Source organism: Callorhinchus milii, unplaced genomic scaffold (genome assembly GCF_018977255.1).
Source record: "Callorhinchus milii isolate IMCB2004 unplaced genomic scaffold, IMCB_Cmil_1.0 Scaffold2, whole genome shotgun sequence".
Classification (NCBI taxonomy): Eukaryota; Metazoa; Chordata; class Chondrichthyes; order Chimaeriformes; family Callorhinchidae; genus Callorhinchus; species Callorhinchus milii.
Genome location: NW_024704743.1, coordinates 103,729,471 through 103,754,433, shown reverse-complemented (window position 1 = coordinate 103,754,433; position 24,963 = coordinate 103,729,471). Strand labels below are relative to the sequence as shown.

The 24,963-nt window shown below is 40.0% G+C and overlaps 1 protein-coding gene across 3 annotated transcripts in view; it reads left to right on the top strand.

Annotated features, from left to right (window-relative positions):
• The window catches only part of trps1 (trichorhinophalangeal syndrome I), a 137,888-nt gene extending 114,619 nt beyond the window's left edge, over positions 1-23,269 (top strand). For all 3 annotated transcript variants that reach the window (XM_042331765.1, XM_007897506.2, XM_007897505.2), the window contains exons 5-6: positions 18,126-18,248; positions 22,099-23,269. In XM_042331765.1, the coding sequence (XP_042187699.1) occupies positions 18,126-18,248; positions 22,099-23,160 (1,185 nt within the window). In that variant the 3' untranslated portion in view covers positions 23,161-23,269. The remainder of the gene's footprint in view (positions 1-18,125; positions 18,249-22,098) is intronic.
• The last annotated feature ends 1,694 nt before the right edge of the window (positions 23,270-24,963 follow it).

Sequence of the window (24,963 nt, the reverse complement as noted above, 5' to 3'; positions counted from 1 at the left end):
GGAGGGGGGAAATGGTCAGGGTGAGGGGAGGGAAGGGAGGGAGCGAGGAGGGGGAAGAGAGTCGAGAGGGGAGCTGAAGGCTCGGTCAAAGAGAAAGGTTTTGAGACCGGCCTTGAAGGAGGAAAGGGAGGAAGCAAGGCGAAGGCACTGGGGGATGGAGTTCCAGAGCCTGGGGGCTGAGAGGCTGAAGGCCCGACCACCGATGGTAGGGCGGTTGGGGCGGGGGACGTGGAGCAGACCGGAGCCAGAGGAACGGAGGGTACGGGCAGGTAGGTAGGGGGATAGTAGGTTGGAGAGGTAGGAGGGAGCAAGGCCGTGAATGGCCTTGTAGGTGAGGATGAGGATCTTGAAATCAATCCTCTGGGAGATGGGGAGCCAGTGGAGGTGAGCGAGGGTGGGAGTGATGTGATCGCGAAGCCTGGTGCGGGACAGTACACGAGCTGCAGAGTTCTGAATGACCTGCAGCTTCTGGAGGGAGGTGGCGGGAAGGCCGGCGAGGAGAGAGTTCCCATAGTCCAGCCTTGAGGTGACAAAGGCGTGAACCAGAGTTTCAGCAGCGTGAGGGGTGAGGTAATGCCGTAGTCTGGCGATGTTCCGGAGGTGATGGAAGGCGGTGCCAGTTGTGGTGCGGATGTGAGGGAGAAAGGACAGCTCAGGGTCGAACAAAACGCCGAGGTGACCAAATTTGAAGTGACCAAATGATTTTTTTAAGGGATTATTATCCCCGGAAAAGCGATCCGCCAATCAATTAACAACTTGGTTCCTATTTACTGCTAGCTAAACAGAGGTGCATGGAGTAAGGAAACTTGCCTAACGTTTCGCCCTGCCAGGAAACAAACCCAGGTCCTCTCGCTTGCAAGTCGAGTGCTCTAACCACTAAGCTATAGGACTCCACATAATTGTAAATATCTTTGTAAATACTCTTTCTTCATTTTTTTTCCCTCCTGGTTGAAATTATTGGCTTTACTCATGTCAGTGCTTTGATACCAATCAAGGTTGTATAAAAAATATATAATTTTTAAAAATATACCTTTCTTCATATCTAGCCAGTGCGAGTTGGATTGAGGCTGTCTTATTCTTTCCTTAGCTTACTCAAGCATAGTCTGCAGACACAGTAATTTGACTGCAAATTAGACCTTCATTTTCCAGTGACGAGGGAAAGAGAAAACTGAGACAATTGCTAAAAATCCTGTTGCTTGAGAAACTATATACAATTAACATCAGTTTTGATTAAGTCCAGTATTCAGTGAAAATCCTAAAGATGGTTTGAACTTTCCTAAAGCAAATGCTGTACATTCAATTGTGTAAAGCAATTCAAAACTAGAAAACTGCAAATATATTAATTTGTCTGGTCAGTGTCAATTTGTTTAAGCTTTTAGGTGAATATTTTCTTGAAATGCAGAATTTCCATTAATGGAATTTGTAATGTTAGGGTGTGCTGGGATGTGTTGACAGCTCAATATTGATCAGTTTTACACACAGACAGGCTCCTGAGCAAACTGAGGCAGATGCTACTTAAACTATGTAACTGCTGTGGTTTCAACAATGAGGTTGAGGATCAGAGCAAATGTTATCTGAGAAATGGAATCCTCATTTATGAATGGGGAAGTCGCAGTGCAATAAAAGAGAATATTTCAATCTTCAGTAAACCCTGTCTTCTTACTTCATCCCTATTTAAAGTGTTCCATTGAGATTTAGAGAGTCATCCTGGCTCAGTCGATAGCACTCTTAACCTCTGTGTCGAAAGGTTGTGGGTTCAAGCCCCATGTCAGGACTTTGTGGAGTCCTGCAACTCAGTGGTTAGAGCACTCGCTTTGCAAGTGAGAGACCTGAGTTCAATTCCAGGCAGGGCGAAACCTTGGGCAAGTTTCCTTACTCCACACGCCTAATAATAATCCCTCCAAAACCAAAAACAATAATAAATTGATCATTTTCAATCTGCGACTGTTTGTGGGACATTGCTGTGCACAATTGGCTGCCGCGTTCGCCCACAAATATGCAGTCAATTCACTTTACAGTATATTCTGTGAAGCGCTTTGGGACATCTAGAAGACGTGAAAAGCGCTATATCAAATGCAAGGATTATTATTATTATTTGAATGCACTGTCTAGGCTGACACTCCAATACAGTGCTGGGGGAGAGTTTCACTGTTGGAGGTGCCATCCTTCAGATGAGACATTAAACCGAGACCCTGTTCGGGTGGACAATAACGATCCCATGGCACTATTCAAAAAGAAAAGGGAGTTTTGCCCAATATTCTGGGCAACAATCTTCCAGATAAAATTAATAATTTACTTCATTTTTGTTGGACATAGCTGTGTGCAAATTGGCTGCTGGATTTGCCTTCTAATAGTCACTGCACTTTATAGTAAATCCTGTAAAGACTAATTCAGTGGTTATATACACTTAACTCTATGAGGTTCATTGCAATTTTATTTTAAATCCTGTTTTGGATTTTGACCTTTTATGTCGGTTATAAAATAGCAACAGTAAATGAGATGCAAACTAACGGGTGAATAGGCAGGAACATTTGTTTCACTTCCTTAAGTGGTTAATCATTGCAAAAAAAAGCTCGTCAGTAAATCATTTTTTAAAAAAATATTTATAGCTCAAATATCTTTTCATCTCACAGCCTCATCCTCACCTACAAGGCCATTCGTGGCCTTGCTCCCTCCTACCTCTCTGACCTACTATCCCCCTACCTACCTACCTGCCCGTACCCTCAGTTCCTCTGGCTCCGGTCTGCTCCACATCCCCCGCCCCAACCGCCCTGCCATCGGTGGTCGGGCCTTCAGCCTCTCAGCCCCTAGGCTCTGGAACTCTATCCCCCAGTGCCTTCACCGCCTCCTCCCTTTCCTCCTTCAAGGCCGGTCTCAAGACCTTTCTCTTTGACCGAGCCTTCAGCTCCCCTCTCGACTCTCTACCCCCTCCTCGCTCTCTCCCTTCCCTCCTCTCACCCTGACCATTTCCCCCTTGCTTGGGTCCTGATACAACTGTACAGCGCCTTGGGACGTGCTCCTGACGTGAAAGGCGCTCTATAAATGGAATCTTGTTGTTGTTGTTGTAAAGGTACACTATCTACATTAATTTTATGAAGGACAAAGGTGCAAGCAATCTGGTTTTCTTGAGCTTTTATTCAAGTCCAGAAATTTGTTTTGTGTCAGTAAAATCTTCTAGTGAAGGGTGGTGTATCAGTGGGGATTTTGTAAAAATACGTTGTTACCTTTTTACACATTCAGACTATGTGTCAGCTCGGCTTAGTTGTCGGATTTTCTCCCCTGAGTCAGAAGGTTATCTAGCCTGCCACTCTATAGCAATGCTGGAGGCATTGGAGGTGCTGTCCTTTGGATGAGACGTTAAACCGAGGTGCCATCTGCCTGTTCAAGTGGATATTAAAGATCTTGTAGCACTATACAAAATGAGAAGGAAGTTTCACTTTCTGGCTAACAATCCCCCAGATAAAATTGGTCACTTACTTCATCGCTATTTGTGGGACATTGCTGTGCGCAAATTGGCTGCTGTGTTTCAACTACAAAATAATCATTGCAATTTACAGTAAATCCTGTGAAGCGATTTGTGATGTCTCCCAATGTGAAAGGCGCTAGATCAAATGGAAGAATTGTCATAAGTGCTTTGCTTGGTGCCAGAACCATTCACATTTGCAGTGCTATTGTCTGCATCATCGCAGAATGATTTGAAAGTTTACTTTTTGGTTTACTGATGCACAAGTAGCTTAACAGGTAGCACTATACTGTAAAGTGCCCCAAGATATTATCCAGCTGAAGGTATGATATAAATGCTGTATATAATATAAAAGTTGTGGTTTGCTGGACTGTCTTCAGTAGGGTAACTTTTTATTTTGAAGGCAGCCCTACTTACTTAATGCACTGTTTACTTGAAACTCTCACACAGACTGACACCTGGGGTAGAGGAGCAACAATTCAATTCACACTCAATAAATCACTTGTTTTCATTTCCCCCCTCTACCGTCCTCCCCCCACACCCCCCAATGAAGCGTAGTCAGATTGAAATAAATTCACGTATAATATCGGCACACTTTACAGTAAACCCTTGCACAATAGTTGTTTTATTATTAAAACCTTCTTTGAGCTGGAGCATAAGTAATTCTCTACCTTTGTCTTAGGAAAAATTCTTCCACAGATATGCTGACTTGCAGGGCATATCATTCTCCTGTAATACTGCAGCATTTTCACCTGTACAGCATTGCTTGACTAGTCCTGCTCAGACTCTGGTCTGTTTTTCTCAATATTCTGCACATTCTGGGGTGCATCTCACCTTAATTTACAGCATTACTAGAGAAGAGCATCGCAGGAAATAAGAAAATCAAATTGAAATAAGGAAATCTTGGGCTGAGGCCAACAGTCCTCCAGCTTCCTGCTTGTTTGTAGGAGCAGCTTTGTGCTGTTGAGATCAGCTTCGATGAGACACTGGCAGCTGCTCCGAAATAGATACTCGATTTATTTGTAGTGAGAGATTTGTTGTATTTTTTTACTACGGGCCTACTGGGTTGTTACGCTGAATAAATGTCAAGCTTTCGTGGAGATTTACAGATAAAGTTAACAAATTGCTTGCACGTTAACTGTTTGCAGCAGAAAATCAATTTTCCCATTTGATTTCTGACCTCAGAAATGGTAAATTCACAACAGCATTTCTTTTATTGCGAAACTTACGTAAAGTTGTGCATAAAATTGATATTGTACACATTTTTGGTAGGGTGTGAGATGGTATATAGATCTTTTTGTATGGATTGTTTTGAATTTCAGCACTGGATGCACAAAACTTAAATATAGCAAATAAGGATGCATGACTTCCATGGTAAAGAATAATAGCTTTCCGAGGAAATATCCAAGCATTGGATGCATTGCAAAACTCTCCTTTCTGGTGGCTGTATATGTGCATGCTAGCTCCTGTCTAGACCTTCTTGGGTCAAGCACATGGACACCACCTACCACCCTGCTCGTTTATAAATTGATTGCAGTCGAGTCCCATTCCCTAATGGCTAAACAATACTAAAATAATAAGATTCCATGTTTGTTCTAGTGTCTTTCATATCAGAAGGAAGCCTTAAATTGCTTTGTAGAATTCATGAAAAGTGTAGTGACTGTATTTGTATGCAAATGCAGCAGTCCATTTGCACACAAACAGTGCCCCACAAACAGCCTCGAAATAAGTGAGTGACCAATTTTAATTTGGAGATTGTTGGCCCGGGACACTGAGAGAAACTCTTCATTTCGAAGTGGAATATTTAATGTCTACCTGAATAGGTGGGCGGGACCTCAATTTAATGTCTCATATAAAGGACAGCACACGGATTGGAGACTCAGCCTGGACTGTGGGTTGAAACTCTCTGACGTAGGGCTTGAACCCACAACTTTCTAACTGAAAGGCGAGATTGGTATCAACTGAGCCAGGCAGCACCCATTTGTGCATCTTTAATTGTCGCTTTGTCCTGTAGCTGAGACTGTAAAGTATAGATTGCAGTCCATGATGAATGTGAAACGTACTTGTCTAGTGAGGCATTTGTTACCAGGATATCAGGTATAAAACCCCAGCAATGCCGAGAGTTTCTATGCTACTACATTGCAAAGAAATAATAATCCTTGCATTTGCATTTTAATATAATAATCCTTGCATTATCATATCTTCAAGACGTCTCAAAGTGCTTCACAGAATATACTGTAAAATGAATTGACTGTATTTTCTGTGGGTGAAAAGTAAGCAGAGTGTTATTGTTTGACAATCCAAAATACAGATATTGGTATTCAAAGTGTTGAGCGGGGAGGGGGTGAAGCTTGATATCAGGTAAGAGGAAAAAGATTGCATACCAGAAAAATGGTGTCAGAAGTTAAAAATCTTGAGAGATGATGGAAACCTTTCAGTCCTTGCACTATTTAGCATTCCTCTTGTGCTGCACACAATAGCTATTAGTTAACATTCTAAGCACGTAAGGCTCAATTCAAGAATAAAAAATACAGCATTCAAGCACATCTTGCACTTGCTTTGTTTATTTTGCTGTGGAAACCAGCAACCTTTTGTTCCTACTTTCAGCAATGTTGCACTGATTTATTTTTGAGTACATTTGTACGGACTACCACAGGAGAAGCACTGTTTACTTCCATTCTCTGCCAGTAAAGAAAGTTAAAAACGGAACTCTGCAGTGCTCTGCAGAAGCCAGCAATGTACTACCTTGGTCACGAGTGGATTACTGCTGAGAACAACAAACCCTGCAAGTAGAGAAATCTATACCTCTTCCTGTAGCTCAGTGGAGTCCTGTAGCTCATTGGTTGGAACGTTCGCCTCGCAAGCGAGAGACCTGGTTTCGATTCCTGGCAGGGCAAAACCTTGGGCAAGTTTCTTTACTCCACACGCCTGATTTTAAAAAATACCAATAATAAGTTGGTCACCTCAATCCACAATAATAATAATAGTCATCCCTGCATTTGATATATCGCTTTTCACATATTCTAGACACCTCAAAGCGCTTCACAGAATATATAGCAAAGTGAATTGACTGTATATTTGTGGGCGAATTTTGTTCAGTCACATTTTGCCCACAAATATATAGTCAATTAATTTTACAGTATATTCTGTGAATCGTTTTGAGACATCTAAAAGACGTGAAAAGCACCATATCGAATGCAAGTATTATTTATATTATTACCTCTTCACTGTAGCAGGAAGAGCTGTAAGGAAATGGCACAGAATTGATGTTCCTCAATACGCTTTCTCATGCAACACTGGTCCAGTTCTGTAGCCAGAGACCAACCAATATATTATCCCCATTCAGCAGATCGAACAAATGTCACATAGTTCTGTTTATAGACCTCCCTCCAAGACGTTTGCAGAGGTAATTTGTTTTTTTTAGATTTGGGGGTCTGTTAAGGAAATGTAACGTTTTGTACACACTATATAATCTCCTGATATCACAGCTTTCTCTCGACATTATCCAGGCCTTAATCTTTCACAGTCTCGTCACATTTAAAAATAACTTTAATACATTTCAAACTCGCTTATGTGGCCACTTTTTTAACTGTAGTGTAAACAGGAAGCCTTTGGGAGCATTGGCAAATCCATTTTACTTCACTAATACATTACTTCTGCATAAACTCGTCTGAGAACTGCCAATTGTAAGTTATGAGGTCCATCCACTGTGTGTCCTGCTATAAAGCAGGCCCAGACTGAACCTTTCTCTCCTGAAGCATGTAATTTCTGTGGGTTCTTTCTCTCCATATTTAATGTTGATCTCCTACCCCATTTCTCTGCTTGGGAAACTTATGCTTGAGCTGGCAAGCCTTCAGTTTCTATGCTCCTAACCTCTGGAACTCCCTCCGCCTGAAAATCTATTTGTCTTTAAATCCTGCCTTAAAGTCTCCCACTTCGACTGCACCGATGGCCACGTTTCTTCTCTTCTACCCCCTTTACTCGGGGTCTGACTCAATCTTTATAAAGCACTCTGATGTTACTCTATGTAAAAGGTGCTATATAATAATAATAATCCTTGCATTTGATATAGCACCTTATCACGCCTTCAAGACATCTCAAAGCTCTTCACAGAATATACTGTAAAGTGAATTACAGGGATAACTGTAGGTTGTTGTTGTTAACGTCTATCAAATGGGAACGTCACTGAGGTGAGATCATACTTGTTGGAGGGGAATTGGCATTTGGGAAGTGGTGGGGGAGTGGGAGGAAAGACTCAGATCAATTCAGTAGTCATAAACTGTTAACCCTTTATGTGCTGTCAGATTTATCTGGATTCCTAGCACCAGTTGCGACTAACCAACCAATTCTGCAAATTCTTACAAATGTAAAATACTCTTGATAGCTTTATTGCTATAATAATGAACTTGAATACAATTTAAAAAAAAACTAAATCATTTCAGTGGCTGCCCTTGTCACTTTCTTCTCTGTTTCTCATTTGTAACCTCAGATTTTAAATTTTTTTTAACTATTATAATTTTTCAAAAATTCTGAAATTTCCTCATCCAACACCATCTCCACAATGACTGTGGGTAAAAAGGCCTCACCAGTTGTATTTACAGAATAAATGGTAGTTCTTTAGCTGAGTAAAGTTCATGTATATGACCCTGTCCGTGCTTAAACCTTAGCCTGCTGCCAGATTGAGCAGCTCTGTAAATCGAAGCTTCATTCATGGTGATGATAATAATAAACAATCAGATATGAGAAGCAGATTTATTACTGTAATATAGTTCTAAATTACAAAATTAATGTTCCACGTGGTGTTTAAATACTGTAAAAATTTCAGGTTATGATGGCTATGTGTACTAGGTAGTCCATGTGGAGTCCTGTAGCTCAGTGGTTAGAGCACTCGCCTCGCAAGCGAGAGACCTGGGTTCTATTCCCAGCAGGATGACAAGTTTCCTTGCTCCACATGCCTCTGTTTACCTAGCACTAAGTAGGAACTTGGTTGTTAGTCGATTGGTGGATCGCTTTTCCGGGGAGATGAATACTTTTGGTCACTCAATCCACGACTGCTTGTAGGACCTGCTATGCGCAATTGGTTGCTGCGTTTCGCCCACAACCATACAGTCAATTTACTTTACAGAATATTCTGAGACATCTAGAAGATGTGAAAAGCACTATATCAAATGCAAGGATTATTATGATTACATGTGCCCTTTCTTTAACAACCATTACAAGCCATTGTGATCTTACTTTCAGATAAACCAAGACAGTCGATCACCTGCCCTCCTACTTGGCACTCCCTACGAAAGTGTGCCTGGGAAAATGAGGGGAAAATGAACCGTGTATTTTAACCCCTTCACAGCAATTTCAATTCACCCCCTTTTCAATCTGTACAATTCTATCATAATACGAGGTTACATTCTCCCATGTAGAGCCTTTTCAAATGAGCTGTTGCCCATTTACAGTTTCTTCACACGGACTTGCACAAAAGTTCCCTGAGCCACAGTGCATCAGAAACCACACTTATGCACACACCCGATGCTACCTCAAAAACCAGAATTCTTTGCATTATATTTGAAGGAGAGGTGTATGCGCCTTTTGACATAAGAATTATCAATAATGTAACTCTACAAAGAACAATCTGCTGAATGAATTAATATTATAGTTGAACATAAAGGTCTATTCTCTGGGCAGAGTAAGAGGTATGTGACAGATGTGGTGTATAGTCCTGATGTCACCTGTCATTTATACTTAAGATGGAAATTGAATGGTAGGAAGCAGACAATTGTTTAATAGGTGGTCATACGAAAACAATTTTATTTTTAAAAATGTATCAGTTTTATTTTAAGTTTATTTTAACTTCACCCTCCAGAGAGATGATCATTCATCGTATTCTAATTTATTAAATTAGATTAAATATAAAGCATATTGAAACTTTTTTAATAGTCAGTGTAACTTGTCCAGTTAGAAACACCCTACCTGTTAGAGCTTTGGCTTCAGGACATTTCTATACATCTCCGCCTGTCACAAATTACTGGAAAAGTATGTGGCTTTGCTAGACATGTTTCCTTAGAACCAATTCATCCTCGGAACATTCCCTACCCTACCCAGGATTTGAAAGGATTTTCATTTTATCCAAGATGACGTCTCTTGAGTCAGAAGGTTGTGGGTTGTATGCTCAAGCCCCATGTCAGATCTTTGAGCTTAGTCTAGGTTGTCTTCAAGGTTTTTTTGCTGAGGGAGTCCTGCATTCTTGTTGGTGTTGGCCTTAATTCGAGGTCCTGCCTGTTGCTGTTCTGGTGGAGGTTAAAGATCTTATGGCATAACTTGAAAAAATAAAGGAGTTGAATGAATGCAGCAGGATTCAAACTCCAAACCTTCTGTACCCAAGTGCAGTGCTTGATTTACCTGCGATAATAATAATCATTATTATTGTTATTACCTGGGATGGATTAAAATGAATGTTGAAACATGTTATTGCACACATAGTATTTCCAATTATGTTTTAAGTTAAGATTGGAGGAAGGTTGCTTCTGACTCTAGAGACTATAACCCTCTGCAGAGAGTGGAGTACAGATAGTGTATAAAGGCTAATGATAAGGCAACCCGTGCTGTAACCTACACATTCTTAATCGTGTGGAACTAAACTAATCAGTAGAGGCCAGTGGCAGGAGCTAATGAAATGTTTAGAGCCTTTTTCTAACTAACGCAGAGTAGTTTTCTATGAATGCTGGAGCAGATTTAGCAGGTCATTGATTATTGAACTGCAGGCTTCCTAACAATGCCACAACTGGCAATTCAGTAACTGGAAGCAAATCAGTTATTAAATTTGTCATTGAGTATCCAAGGCCCTGAGTTCACTGTAATCTCAAACAGAATCCGTAGTGAGTATCAATGGCAATTATTCAGATTTATTTAAAGGATTTTCTTCAAGGTTTTTTTTTGTAAAGGATTGAGATGGTCTGGATTTAAAATGGGAAATGTGTCCTAACTAAGGATGTTAGTGCTGGATATGTTGTGTCAGTCCATACACATGTGCTTCCTATATTTCTGCATGTCCATCACTGTAAATGCAGCTTAAATAAACGACTATCACTATGATATTTGGTAATTGAATCCCTTTAATTCTGACATGGAAATTTCTCCCCTCTGCTCAACAATACATAATTCTATTAGCCATGAATATTTAGTCTACCTAAATATCACTGCTGGGGCCTGACTGTCCAGACTCTCTGTCCTTAGTTTCTCCCCCTTTGAAGGTTACTCTAGACTCCTAAGGCTGAGGCAGGTCTTTGGTTTCTTGAACATTCCCAGAGTTTTGTAAAATGGAATATGAATTCTTCTTTCCCCTGAAGCGAAGGGGTGGGATGTGAATTAATTTCTGCTTTACTTTAACCTTTGTTTTTCTTTTCTCTTTTTCCATCATCTGCAGTTGTGACGTCTGGAAAAAGAGCCAATTCTTTGAAGCAGTAAATTGATCATTTTCAGTGTTAATTTGGATCAAACAGTAATTCCATATTTTGAACATACCTGTAATTTGTGAAAAAAATGCTTTGCGCTATCCTTCTGACTTGAAAGGTGATATATTAAACGCTATTATTATAATTTATTATTATTATTATTGCAGTTTTATCACTGCACTTTCGCACAGGGTAACTGCAGGTGCATCTGAGCAAAATCTGCACAACTACATTTGTCTGTTAAAAATATTCTTTCTGACACCTGCTTCATTCTTTCAGCACATGTTTCATAAGGTACTTTATTTTTAACCAGAGCAGTTTTAACCACTGCAAGGGGCATAGAGAGTTTCCTCCTTCAATTAAGGAATTTGGCTATGATCACATGTGCCCAGCTATGAGAGAGCTCTCAGATAGAGATACTCTTAAATCAGTTAGACACTTTTTGTAATATCCCTTGTTCTCCAACATATTCCTTAAAGTGTTGTAGCTGGAGCAGCGTACATGTAAGCAGCATAAAAATGTCTCCTAAAATACAATTTATACCTGGCGAATACACTGCTCAGAGAACATGAGCAGAGTGAGAGCTTTTGGATAGAAATGAATTGCCTTTTTGGTCACCATTTCCTGTTTTTTGCACCCTCTTCCTCTGATGATTTATGGTTCTTGCTGCCTTGTCTATCTTGAAGGATGGAAAAGTTGCAGTGTTCATGTGGGGTGCAGAGTTCATTCCGAAAATTTAAAATTTTCCAATGAAAAATCGCTCTTCTCCCCCACATTGAAGAAAAATGTAATCATTGACTTTACAGTACATTTCTTTTCCAAAGTCTATTTGTGTCATGCAGGGTCTAATCCCTGGTGCAGTGGGAAGACCTTAAGAGAACAATAGGATACATTAAGTTAGTTTGGAGTTTGAGTTTTGCACATTGGAAGGATGCAGGGTCATCATGTCTAGTCACACAAGGAACCTGTAACCATTGACATATGGTCACAGAGGATCCCTGAATGCCAAGGAACACAGAATTGATGAGACTCATTTGGTTTTTGCTTTCGTTGTGCAAAAAAAAACATTAACATGCAATCCCCAAAGTTAAATGCATAATTTTAAAGTTTAAGCTTTTCAAAATTCCAGCATAAAAAATTGATCCAAAGTGTGTGGGGAATTGAATTGATTTTTTTTCTTATGGTAAAACACATTTCAATGAGAGGCCTAGAGGGGAGGAGGTATCTGTTCTCACTCAGGGAGAGGACCCCAAGCAAAGAGCCTAGATTGGGTGGACATTACACCTTTCAAGAGGTGAGTTTCAGGAGCTCTTGCTTGGGGAAAGTGTATCCCTCAATCCTTCTCTCCAGGCTGTGTCTCTTGTCAGACAATGACTAGAGTGAACTGTTAGCTGTGCATCGGTGACCAAGATGACTCTACCCTGCTCGATACATCTCTTAAAATCGGAGGGGAAGTTCCTCCACTTTACCCTAAAATCAGAATTACAAGTTATTTGTGTGGAATTGTATCATTTTTGGTCATTGAATTTTTTTTTTAAAAAATTGCTCCCATACATTTTAGACACATAAAATCAGGTATGAAGGTTTTCGTGATGGCTAAAACCATGATCTGGAATGCAGCTGAGGCTTGCAGACTGGGAAGGTTGCTGGTTTATTCCCTGACCTCAGCAGTGGGACATTGACCCTGGGCTGGGAGGGAATTAAAAAGCGGCCAGGGCTTCTGCTCCTGATTATTGTTTTGTTAACCTTGCTGGAAATTGTCCATGTGCATAGAATTGGTCTTGGCTGGGATCATCCTCACGGTTGAACAGCTTGCTAACACTCGCTATATATACTCAGTCATCAAAGTAGGCTATTCAGCCCATCAAATCTGATCTACAATCGCATCTAATAATTCACTGATTCACTCCATTCAATCATTCACTTCATGGCCATTTGTAAGAGATTGCTGTGGGCGGATTGACTACTGAGCCAGTCCCCAAGTCCCTTCACTTTATAGTGTATTCGGTGAAGTGCGTTGCAATGTCGCAATGATGTTATAAGGCACTATTTTGAATACAAAGATTATTATTATCTATGGCAAAATGGTTTTACTTTTCTGCCTTTTCTCCTTATTACTCAACCTATTTGCTTAACAAATCGTGTCTCTTGAAAGCCTCTGTTGAATCTGTCTCTATAGCCTTCTGAGTTTATTATTTTCACAACCCTTTGTGTAAAGATTCTGGCTCTCTGGTATCTTGCATGAACAACTATCCAGTTTGGCAGATGAAGAATGACCACTTGTGTGAGGTAGCAGAGGATGTCTGGCGATCCTAGAAGCTGCGCCTTGGTATGATTTGGTAGCTTTAGCAAAGTAAGCGGGGGGAAAGTCAGTGGAAAGAAAATGGGTATGACAGCCAGATTTAAAGTCTGAATGTTCTCAGTATACAGGGAGGTAAAGCTCTCAAATTATAAGTTTATACATGGGAGCGCATGGCTACATGTTCAACAGAAGAAGATTGAAAACAGGGTACAAAAGAATTCAGAAATTATCAAAAGGGAATGTGATTACTGTAGAAAGTAAGTCAAGTTGATGCGTGAGTTTCAGCAGCTTTTGGACAGCCTAAAATAACTATCTCAATCCGACTACCCCAGACTGTCTCCTGCCAGCTCGTGACCAGAGTGGCATTTATGGCAGATGCAGTTTTGGTACAGCAAGCTGTAGAGACCTGTTGTTTTTGTGCAAGGTACAAGTTGAATAAGGTACTCCGCCCGTTTTATCTCATCTTTCCACAATGCTCATGGTTTTCATTGATTCGAGTTGTGCAGTTGAAACTGTGCATTAAAATTCACATACCTACAAATATGCTTTGGAGATGTCGAGCAGCATTTGTCGTTAATCTTCACCAACCTATTTAAAAAGTGGTGAAACAGCAAAAAACCCTAGGGTTAACAACCATCAAAGCCGTGCTGTAAGCAAACCCAAACCACAGCTCATTAGTGGGACACCTACATGAGTTTGTTTAAAAATGGGATATTCTAAACTAAGGAGCTGCAATGTGCAATAATGTTATACAGTGTAAGGGGGGAGGGGAAAGAAAGACTGTGGGGAAATTTGGACACTGAACATCTGGAGTCTGGAGGTTGAACATCTGACATTTGACTTGGAGTCTGACATCTGTTCATATCTAACAGATATTGGAATGACATTTCAGCATACCATGCCGTAATGCTAAAAGCAAAGATACGTGCTTTAAGGAGGAAAATTAGAAGAGTGAATCATGCACAAACCATTCCCAGGTGAAAGGATTCGATGGCTGAAAACTGATATCCAATATTGTAGCCAGATGTTTGCAGCAGCCACTTCAGTTTGAACGTTTCGATATTTTCTCTGGGAAAAAAAAGTTATAAGTGGAAGCTATCTGAGCTTGTATAAAGAATATTTGGAGAGTTTGCCAGTTTTATAAACTGCCTCTAATCTGACGCTGGCGAGTCAGCAGCCAGTGGTGTTAATGTGGAGTATAAACTGGAGTGTAACAGACGCACTGTAGCACTCGGCTCAGCTGGACGGCAATGAGTAAAGCGGGGTCAAATTTAACAGGATGCTGTTACTTTGGTCTGCGTCCTGGTAAAGACAATACATTACCTTGAAATGATGTGCGTGGCAGGGAGAAAAAATGGGCCTGCACTCGGGGAAAACAAAGACAATCGAAGCTTTCTTCTCCAGCAGCTGCAGTCAGCTAATGAAACTGCAAATGCAGAAACTGGCAGAACAAGATATGTATTAGTTTTTGCAGATGGCACTGCAGACAAGTTGGTAATTGAACAGGAAGTCGTGTACGTGAGGTATTTGATGGGGGGGTGGGAGAGACAGCCTATTACCTCACTTAGCTAGTCTAATCACTCCAGAGACACATACTTCTATACAATTGGAAATTATGCATTTTCCCTATAACTGCTTAACCAAATTACCCAACTGTGTGGGACGCACACAAAGCCGTTCTGTTGCAACAAAATCTGTGTTTTTCTAACAAAGAACACTCGTATGTAAAAAGAAAGTTCTACACTGCTAGGTTATTAAATTAAACAATTTTCAGGTTTCTAAAGCTTTGTGTTTGATGTTCTAAATATTGCCACAAAAGCATTTAATGTTGATGTTAATCCAAAATCTCTAGTAACCAACATTTTCAGATTATTTGTGGTATGTTAACTATAAGTTATTATACATAACAATACAAAATCTTTACATTTGATATTGTGCCTTTCGCTTTGGGAGACCATCTTAAAGCACTTCACAGGATTTTACTGTTAAAGTGTAGTGACCGTATTTTGTAGGTGAACCGATGACCAATTTGCTCACAGCAATGTCCCACAAACAGTGGAGAGAGAGACCGATTGTATCTGCAGGATTGTTGCCCAGGGAGGAGCTCCCTTCAATGGTGGTGGCTATTACTATTTCTCACAAAGGGGCATTCTTATTTTTTTCATAGCATGAAACACTTGTGGATTAACTATAGCTCATTGCAGACACACACCACAGATGAAAGGTTAACAGCTTTAAAGGCTTAATATGTTTCAACAAGTGATTACGCGGCTGCTAATATTGTTGCATGTGATATGCTTATTTCACTTAGGAATTTGACTTGCATTTGGCTGCATTGTATCAGTAGGTCTGTAATTAGAACTGCTGGAGATTTATTCAATACATTCCTTTTTACAAGGGAGGGAGAGAAAAGAAGCCAGCAGGAAGTTCTGCATTTTCCCTTCAATTGTTTAAGCGTTAAATAACTCTCAAGCAAATGGTCATTTTTTTGTACTTTGTCACGGCAATCTTTTGTTAGTCAGCAAGATTAATAATTACCATGGCAGCAACAGGAACCTGATTGGATTACTTGTGCTGTTAATAATGTGATTTGTGAATTTCATGTATTACAATTGTAAATCGACATCACAATTTGTTCAAATTTTAAAAAAATTGGACTTTGGGTGATATCAGAACGGACACTGGCCAGAATTGCAGAGATGATAATCCTTGCATTTGATATAGTACCTTTCACATCAGGAAGAGGCCTCAAAATGTTTCACAGGATTTACTGTGAAGTGTTGTGGCAGCTGATTTTACGCACAGTGGTGCTCGACAAACAGCCATGAAATGGATGACCAATTTTATTGGGGGATTGCTGGCCGGGACACTGGGAGAAACTCTTTTCAAATAGTGCTGTGGGATCTTGAACATCCACCTGAATAGAGTAATGGGACCTAACATCTCATTCGAAGGATGGCACCTCTGACAATGCATTGCTTCCCCAGCATTGCGTTGGATGGTCCACTTGGGTCGTGAATTTGAAGTCCCTATCTGGGGTTAGAACATATGACCTTCAGACCTGCAGGAGAGAGTGCTTCTGACTGTGCCCAATTAAGTATAGGGTGGGGGGGTGGGGGGGGGAGTATTCTTGTTTTAAAACTGTAATTGTGTCTTTCAAACTGTTTATTGCTAACTGAAAATATTTCTGGAATCATGTTAAATTATTACAGTCATTTCAGATTTTATGGCTGTGCAGTCTACCAGCCCTCATTGCTTTTGGCTACATTCATTTTCCTTGTATCAATGATTAATGGGCAATGTTGAATGTTGGAGTGAGCAGGCATCAGCAAATGTAAGATCGTAATTAGTTTAGCTGACGAGTCTTTCAATGGCGCTTGCATCTGGTTGGAAAAATTACCCTATAGGGAACTGGCTGCTCACCAGGTTTTTTTTGTGTAATACATTGTGAAACGCCAGATGAATCAAGTGCTTTTTTGTTCCAAGAAACTGCTCTAGTCTTGAAGGCAGAAATATGTCTATAAAATCCTTCCACTTTGAATATATCAGAATACAATTATTAGCATTATATTCTCCCCAGCTATTTTGGTGAGCGCTGCACTTGTAAAGGAGAGCTTTCAGAATTAACTTGTGCTCTTTCCATGATGGATTATGAACGTGCATCCGAGTTTAAGTTGTATTGACTCATAAAGTAATACGTTGTTCATGGCAACTTTTTTTTGCTTTGAGAGTTGCATATAATTTTTCCAAAGATTTGTGTGAATTAAGGGTTTGATTACTTTTTGCTTCACAACGAAAATAGGAATAGTGGACTAATATAACAGCAGATATTTATTGTTCAGTTTAAAAGGCTGAACTAATGTTGCATAACTCCTTTCTCTGGGGATGTGAAAGTCATGTCAGCCTGATGCAGTTGATAGCAATCTCGCTTCTGAGTCGGAAGGTTCTGGGTTCAAGCACCACGTCATGACTTGGAACTCGCATAGTCTATGCTGACTCTTTAATGTAATGCTGGGTTTGCCTCATTGTTGGAGTTGCTGTCCTTTGAATGAGATGCCTAGAACCCATCTACCTATTCAGGTGGATGCTAAAGATCTTGTAGCAGTAATTGAAAAGAGAAGGGAGATTCTCTCAGGGTCCTGGACAACTCCTAATTTTAGTCAATCTCTTGACTAAAATTCTTCATTCACTTTGTGGCTGTTTGTGGGACATTGCTGTGTACAAATGGACTGTCGCATTCACCTACAAATAGTCAATGCTCTTTACAGTATATCCTGTGAAACACTTTGAAATGTCCTGTTGGCATGAAGGTACGCTATCAAATTTAAGGATGATTATTTATTATTCATTTGGTTTTAACTATTTACAAATCAAACTGCATGTTATATTTGATGGCATTTTGCACATGTGTTTTGTTTTATCCTGCATCTGAAAATAATTCACATCATTGTCAGAAATTGCAAAATAAAGGTTTGAATGGAAATGCTTTGACGGATTGTTTCAGGATATAATATCACTGTGTTTCACAGAATTGTGAATCAAGGGGAAATGCTAAAACGTCTGGATACAAAACAAATTATGTAGTTTTTAAAAAAAAACTTGCTTTAACGTCTTTCTTGACTTAAACTTTAAGGACGAGAATCTAGAAAGCCTAACAAGTTAATGAAATTGCCTTCATAATGTTCTGAATATTCTGCAGAAATGATTTGATGGATTTTCTCTTCTTAATGTCTCACTGTTTGCTTAATTATAATGGGATTCAGCAACTGCGATTAGTCACAATTAAAAGTGACCTTACTTTGAGCAACTTTGTTTGCTACGGTTATTTCTGCCAGAATAGAGACAAAACTCTTGTGTTTGATTTGCCCTAACTTCACAAATCACATGATATACCTTTGACCTTTTGCTGTTTCAGAGACGAAGAGGCTCTGGAGTGTTCTGTGCCAACTGCCTGACCACAAAGACCTCTCTTTGGCGAAAGAATGCAAACGGTGGATATGTATGCAACGCATGTGGGCTGTACCAGAAGCTGCACTCGGTAGGAAGAACCTATTGGTTATTCAGCAAAATGCTTGTAAAGCCGTGTTCGAGTAGGATAGATATGATGCGTTCTTGTTTGATCAAATTCAGTAGTCTGCCTAATTAATTTCCCTCAGGGGATTCCCAGTGTGATCATTCAGAGATCAGAGGTGTTTCATTATTACAACATTGAACGCTGGTGGAGCTTAATGCTCTCTCCACTTTTTTGCTAGACCAGGGAGGGGGAGGTGTGTGTGCAGGTATACACTCACACACATACACACACACAAATGATTCATTGTAAATCATTTTTGAAGACTTTGGGATTTAAAATTCTTTCCTTCACCTTTGAAGATGCTAATTCAGTGTTGGTGGCTGATTCCTGTATATCACCCAAAAGACCATTCTTCATCTCTGAGCTGGACAGTGGATATCTGGGGTGAGGTGGGTGGATGGGAAGCATCTTTAACTGATATCCATACATGTACCTTCCAGCAGGGAATAACTTATCGAGCAGGAGTTGTGAATAATATTTTGTTTCTCGAGCCTATAGACACTGCGGTCAAAGGTGAGTTGTTCAGATCTGGAATGCATTGCCTGAAAGGGTAGTGGAAGTCGATTTGATAACAACTTTGAGAGAGAAGTAGATAACTATTTGGGAGGACAAGTTTGCAGGGCTGTAGGGAGAGAACGGGGAATGGGATTCATTTGGATAGTTCTTTTCAAAGAGCCAGCACACACACGATGGGCTGAATTCTGTGCTGTATAATTCTATGATGTCAGCTAACTTACTTAATAATAATAATAATAATACTAATAACAATAATTCTGGTATAGCTCCTTTTACCTCAGGAGTATGTTCCAATTCGCTTCACAGGATTTACTGTGAAATGGAGTTGCTGTGTATTTGTAGGCAAACATGGCAGCCTAATTGTGGACAGTCATGTCCCACAAATAGTCATGAAACGAATGACCAATTTTATTTTGGGGATTCTGGGCTACAGCGCTGGGAAACACTCACTTCTCTTCTGAGTAGTGAAATCTTTAACATCCATCTGAACAGGCAGGCAGGACCTTGGTATAATGTCTCATCCAAAGGACAAGACCTCCAACAATGCAATACACCCCCAGCACTGCACTGGAGTGTCATCTTAGATTATCACAATTCAAGTTTTGACATGGTGCTTGAACCTACAATTTTGTGACTCAGAGGCAAGTGTGATACCAACTGAGCCAACAGGACACATCTTCATTTAATGAGGATGAAAAACAGTGACTTTCTGGTTTGTGTGCTTCAGTTTCACATTGGCTAGTGGCTTTACAAGTTAAACTTATGGGGGAAATGTTATTCCAATGTTAGCTTTTAATTGAGGCTGAAAAGAGTCGAGTGGCATTCGCTTAGGCTTCTGGGGAAATGCCAGGTTTATTCCATGCATGATTGGCATCAGTCCTGTAAACAGCTAGCCCCAAAGGAAACATTCATTCAGGCCTTCACTGAGGTCATTCAGCACCTTGATAGCATGTCTATGCAATAAAACCCTTATCTTTATAAATCGTATAATTACCTAAGTCGTACATGCAACCAAATCCCATTCCGTTTCCTACCAAAAAGCACTTAGATTTCTTTGCACTAGTCATTTTATACAGCAAATATCTTCTAACTCGTAACTCTGCTACCACACTAACTGGCTGCATTGAAGTATGCATGCACAGTGTAAATTATTGATTAAATCGGATTTTGTATGACTTGCACAAGTTTGTCTAACTCATACTTTGCATGTCATATTCAATGTTATGATGTGATTTATGTGAGTTCTGCTCTACAAACAAGTCCCCATGTGGCCAGCAGCTTTTATTTACAAGCAGATCCTGAGTATACCAACATCATTGCTGAACTGGAGAGAGACCATTGTCTCATAAAAAAGGCTGATTGATGGTGGGATGTCCCTAATGATTAAAGTTTGGTTTCAAGATTTTCCTGTGATCAAAACTAAGATGCCGTGCAAACCAGAAACAAAGGGGAAAACAAAAAATGGTATACAAAGCAATAATTCCCAATGGTGCTCACAGCTGTGATTACTGAACAATGTGACAAACTCTATTTTGCAAGGAGAGATTCGTAGATCTCTCTATGCCAAGAGCATATGACTAATGGTTATCCAAGTAGGCTGGAGTAGACCAATATATACCCAGCTGCTTTTTGGAATCAGTAAACAAAATCAAAACAACTAAAACTAGGTTCAGCTCTCTAAATGACTTTCCTGGGACTAACCCATTTCTACAAGGGATTTTTTGTGTCGATCAACCATCCGAATAATTGCATGGGCAAAACGTTCACACCTGAAAAATCCAGCAGAGATAGCAGTGGCAAATTGTAATCAAAGAAATAAATGGTAGTCTTGCCTTTTTTTAAGAAAAATTAAGCATAGTTTTCCCCTATTACTCAGTTTGTTACTGTATGGGTAGTCTACAGAAACTGAATATTAATCTGTGCTCAAAAAATAACCTTTTATCTGTTTGATCAATAATGTTGAGTTGGATTTCCTGCAAGCTGTTGACTGCAGCATGCAGAATTGTTTCGCAGCACAGAAGGCCATTCGATCCATTATTCTGTGTTAGTTTTCTGAAAGAGCTATTCATCTAGTCCAACTCCTCATTATCTGTTCTTTTTCAATATTTGGAAAATAAAAAGGGAATCTGGGAATCTTATTGGGTGGGTTGGGGGGGCGGCGGGGAATGTGGTGTGCATTATCACTGACGATGATAATTCTCACATCAGCACACAACATACTTTGTGTGTATGGACAATGAATGCTGTAGCATTGATCAGTGATTGTATAGGGTGGGTAGGATTTCCAGGCGCACCCCTCCTCCCTCCCACTTTAGAACAGGTATCCACTGTATAGAAATTTGAATCAAAACCAAAATAATATTCCTTGCATTTGATATTATGCCATTCATATCAAGAAGACACCTCAAAGAGCTTCACAGGATTTACTGCAAAGTGTAGTGACTGTATTTTGTGGGCAAATGCATACAATGCAGCAAAATGTAGGAAAGGCACAACAGTTTTGGTGAAGGGCAATTTCAAAATGTTAAACCTCTCTCGCTCTATGAGATGCTGGCTGACTTGCTGTGAATGCCCAATGCACCTGTTTGTGTTGTTGCTAATAGATGCAGTGTTGATGTAGGGTGTCTCAGCTGTGATTTTTCCCAATTCTGGAGGTGTCAACAGGCTGTCTTAACTTATTCACTTAGGATGCATCTCCTATAACTCTGGCAGCCACCTGGACAGCTGTCTACAATGTAGAGCATGTGTTCAGCAAAGCAGATAGTAAGGCTCAGAGCCCATTGTGCAATTATAGAATTATTATTTGAACCATGGGTGAAACCTGCTGTCTTAACACTAAACTGCTGTGTAAACTATACAAGCTAGTCAAATTCCTTGCATTTCCAAAAACTTGTACTCATACATTCTTTATTTTCTTACGATTTTTAAGCCCTGCTATTATATTCCTCATGTTCAGCTGCTCATCACCTCTCCCTGAATGGAATTCCACTATTTTGTGTGTGTGTGTGTGTGTGTGTGTGTGTGTGGGGGAGGGGGGGATCAAAACAAGCATAAATATATGCTGCTCATTGCACAAAGTTAGCAGATAGTCATAGGAGAATTAGAGAATCATTTATTGGGCTTGGGCTTGCAGATACCCGTGAGGGCCCCATACCAGCTGAGGACATTGTATTAGTCTAAGATTCCTGACTCATTAAGCATTAATCTGAGTACAACTGCACAGCGTTATGAAAATTATAATGTGCCTTATGGATTTTTGTGTTATAGGTATAATTTTTTTTCTTTTGTTCTCTCCTAGACTCCGAGGCCTTTAAATATCATCAAACAAAGTAACGGGGAGCAGATTATTCGACGACGCACAAGAAAGAGGCTTAACCCTGAAGTCCTCCAAACAGATCAAGTAAACAAACAGCAGAGGGTGAACAGCGAGGAGCAATCGAATGATGGTTCCCTGGAGAGGAAACCTGATGACCACCCTGCTGACGGTCAACACCGAGAGCAGCAGCAGCCTAGCCTGAGCAAACTTGACATGTATGGTTCAGTCAGTAAACCGCACCATGGCCAAACAGCATTGGTGGTTGGCCAGACTGCAGACCTTCACAGGAGGATGCAACCTCTTCACATCCAGGTGAAGAACCCTCAGGAAAGCAGCGGCGATTCAGGAAATTGTTTGCCTGTTTCGGAAGGAAAAGGAGGTTCAGAACGAGGGAGCCCTATAGAAAAATACCTTCGACCTACAAAGCACCCAAACTACTCTCCTCCAGGAAGCCCTATTGAGAAGTACCAGTATCCATTATTTGGTTTTCAGTTTGTGCATAGTGATTTACAAAATGAAGCTGACTGGTTGCGGTTCTGGAGTAAGTATAAGTTGTCTGTCGCTGGAAATCCACACTACATGAGCCATGTCTCTGGCCTCCCGAACCCCTGCCAAAACTTTGTGCCTTATCCTGCCTTTAACCTGCCTCCGACTTACTCATCCCATGGACCTGATAATGACATTCCTTTGGATCTGGCGACAAAGCATTCCAGATCAGGACCAACCGCAAACGGTGCCACAAAGGACAAAATCACAGCGTCGGTATCCACGAAGGAGGAGTGTGGGGAGAACGCGGTAAAAACGCCGGACAAAGTTGACAAAGGCACTCAAGATGAATCGCTGACAAAGTGCATCCACTGCAGCATTCTCTTTATGGATGAAGTAATGTATGCATTACATATGAGTTGCCATGGTGAAAACGGACCCTTCCAGTGTAGCATATGCCAGCATTTCTGTACAGACAAGTATGACTTTATGACACACATTCAGAGGGGCCTACATAGAAATGTGCAATCTGATAAAAATTGCAAGCCTAAGGAATAGAACTCTAGTACTGTAACCCAGTGAGTACACGTTGCATTTTAGAATTTGGGAGAACAATCAGAATATTATTTTTCTAAAAAAAAGGAAATGTAAAACATTTGAAAATGATGGTGCCTGACACATTGTATAATTTTTTTCTATAAAGTATGCAACAAAGATATTGCATTATGCTTCAGAGTCGGAATAATGACTCGTTCCTAGCTGTTTACATGTGCAAATGTAGCAAAAAGAAGTAATGAAGCACCTATTTCTATTTCATTAGAACTCTTTCTTTCACGTAGTGAAATATACCAACATGAAACAAATATGGTTGTTGCTAATGCAAAGTACAGAAGTAGCTCAATCTATTTTCATGCTTAAATAGGGAAAAAAATGGGTAGCCCTATGCATTCCAGTTAATGAATATTAATGTACCTTGTGTTATCTATCAAAGCTCTTAATTCATATTGTTAAGCTTGAAAAGACTATATGCACATTGTTATTGCTTTTCAATATTATGTTTCAAGTGAAACCGTTTGAAAGTTGACGGTTCTTAACAAGTGATGGTGGAATCACTATTCTGCTGTTGACTTTGTTTATCGCATTTTTCCAGTGGCATCATACATCGGTCTTATAATGAAATGCAGTCACTCGTTTCAATGCATGGGGCAGCGTTTCTGGGAGCTGAAATGGCTAGTGTGCGATTTTTAAACTGCAATTTTTTTTTAAAAAAGAAAAGATCAGTTGGAGTAACTACCGACATTTGTAAATCAAAAGTAGCCTCTTTATATCTTTATTAAAAAAATATTGTTTTCCAATCCATCAATACTTCACAATATTGTTTCTCAGCAAGCCGTCCAAATTCATAAAACAAAAAGCAAGGAAATTGCTGCCTCTGCCTTGATCTCATATGGGGATTATTCCTGACTGTCATCATGCATGTAATTTTGTGATTTTTTTTCTTTTTTTAATCGCACCTACACATTCTTTCTGTATCCTCCATGAAAGCTATTTCAGACAGAACTGAGGTTATTTACATCTAAACTTGAATAATAAAGTTTTACCAAAAGTATTAAGTGAAGTTTTCTGATACAGTGAGAGCAAACTATGTTTTCTAAATTCTGGGTCCCCTTGTGCCTGTGTTTAAATGTTGGTGCTTCAAAACTGCTGTGAGTGCAAAATATGGAGTACTGTGTGTGGAAAGTGCGAAATCTTTATACAGGAAATTTAAATATGTACACTATTAGTAAAAAAAATGCAATCATATTCTTGTGGTGGGTGTTACTGATTATTGCAAACATACTGAGGCGTTTTGCAACACAAAGCTTTTCACGATTTTGGATCTTCAGCTGCAATAAACCTCAAGACAAGTCAACACCCTATTAATTTTGCATATTTTTTAATATTCAATGAGAAACTATGGACAGTGTTGGTGAAGATGTTCACTATGCCTGGGTTCATCCTCTCTGCTTTCAGCATTCCAGTTAAAATTGTTTTTTGTAAACCTCCGTATGATTCTGCAACAAATGAAACTATACGTGGTCACCCGGAGGATGTGTTGCAGGAGCATCAGATCTTTTTTCTAAGTTACATTGGTGTAGTCAACACTAAGCCTGCAAACATAGTGGGAACAGCCATGATCAACACTTTCTTAAGGTGATTCATGTAGATGCATAAGAACAGCAACCAGGTTTTTCCAATGGTAGGCACAGAGATGGAGGGTGGACGTAATGTTCACAAAGCCTCTCTGTAGTCACAATACAACTATTAGTCGGCTATTGATGACACATAACCGACTATTGATCACAGATAGCTAACCATTGA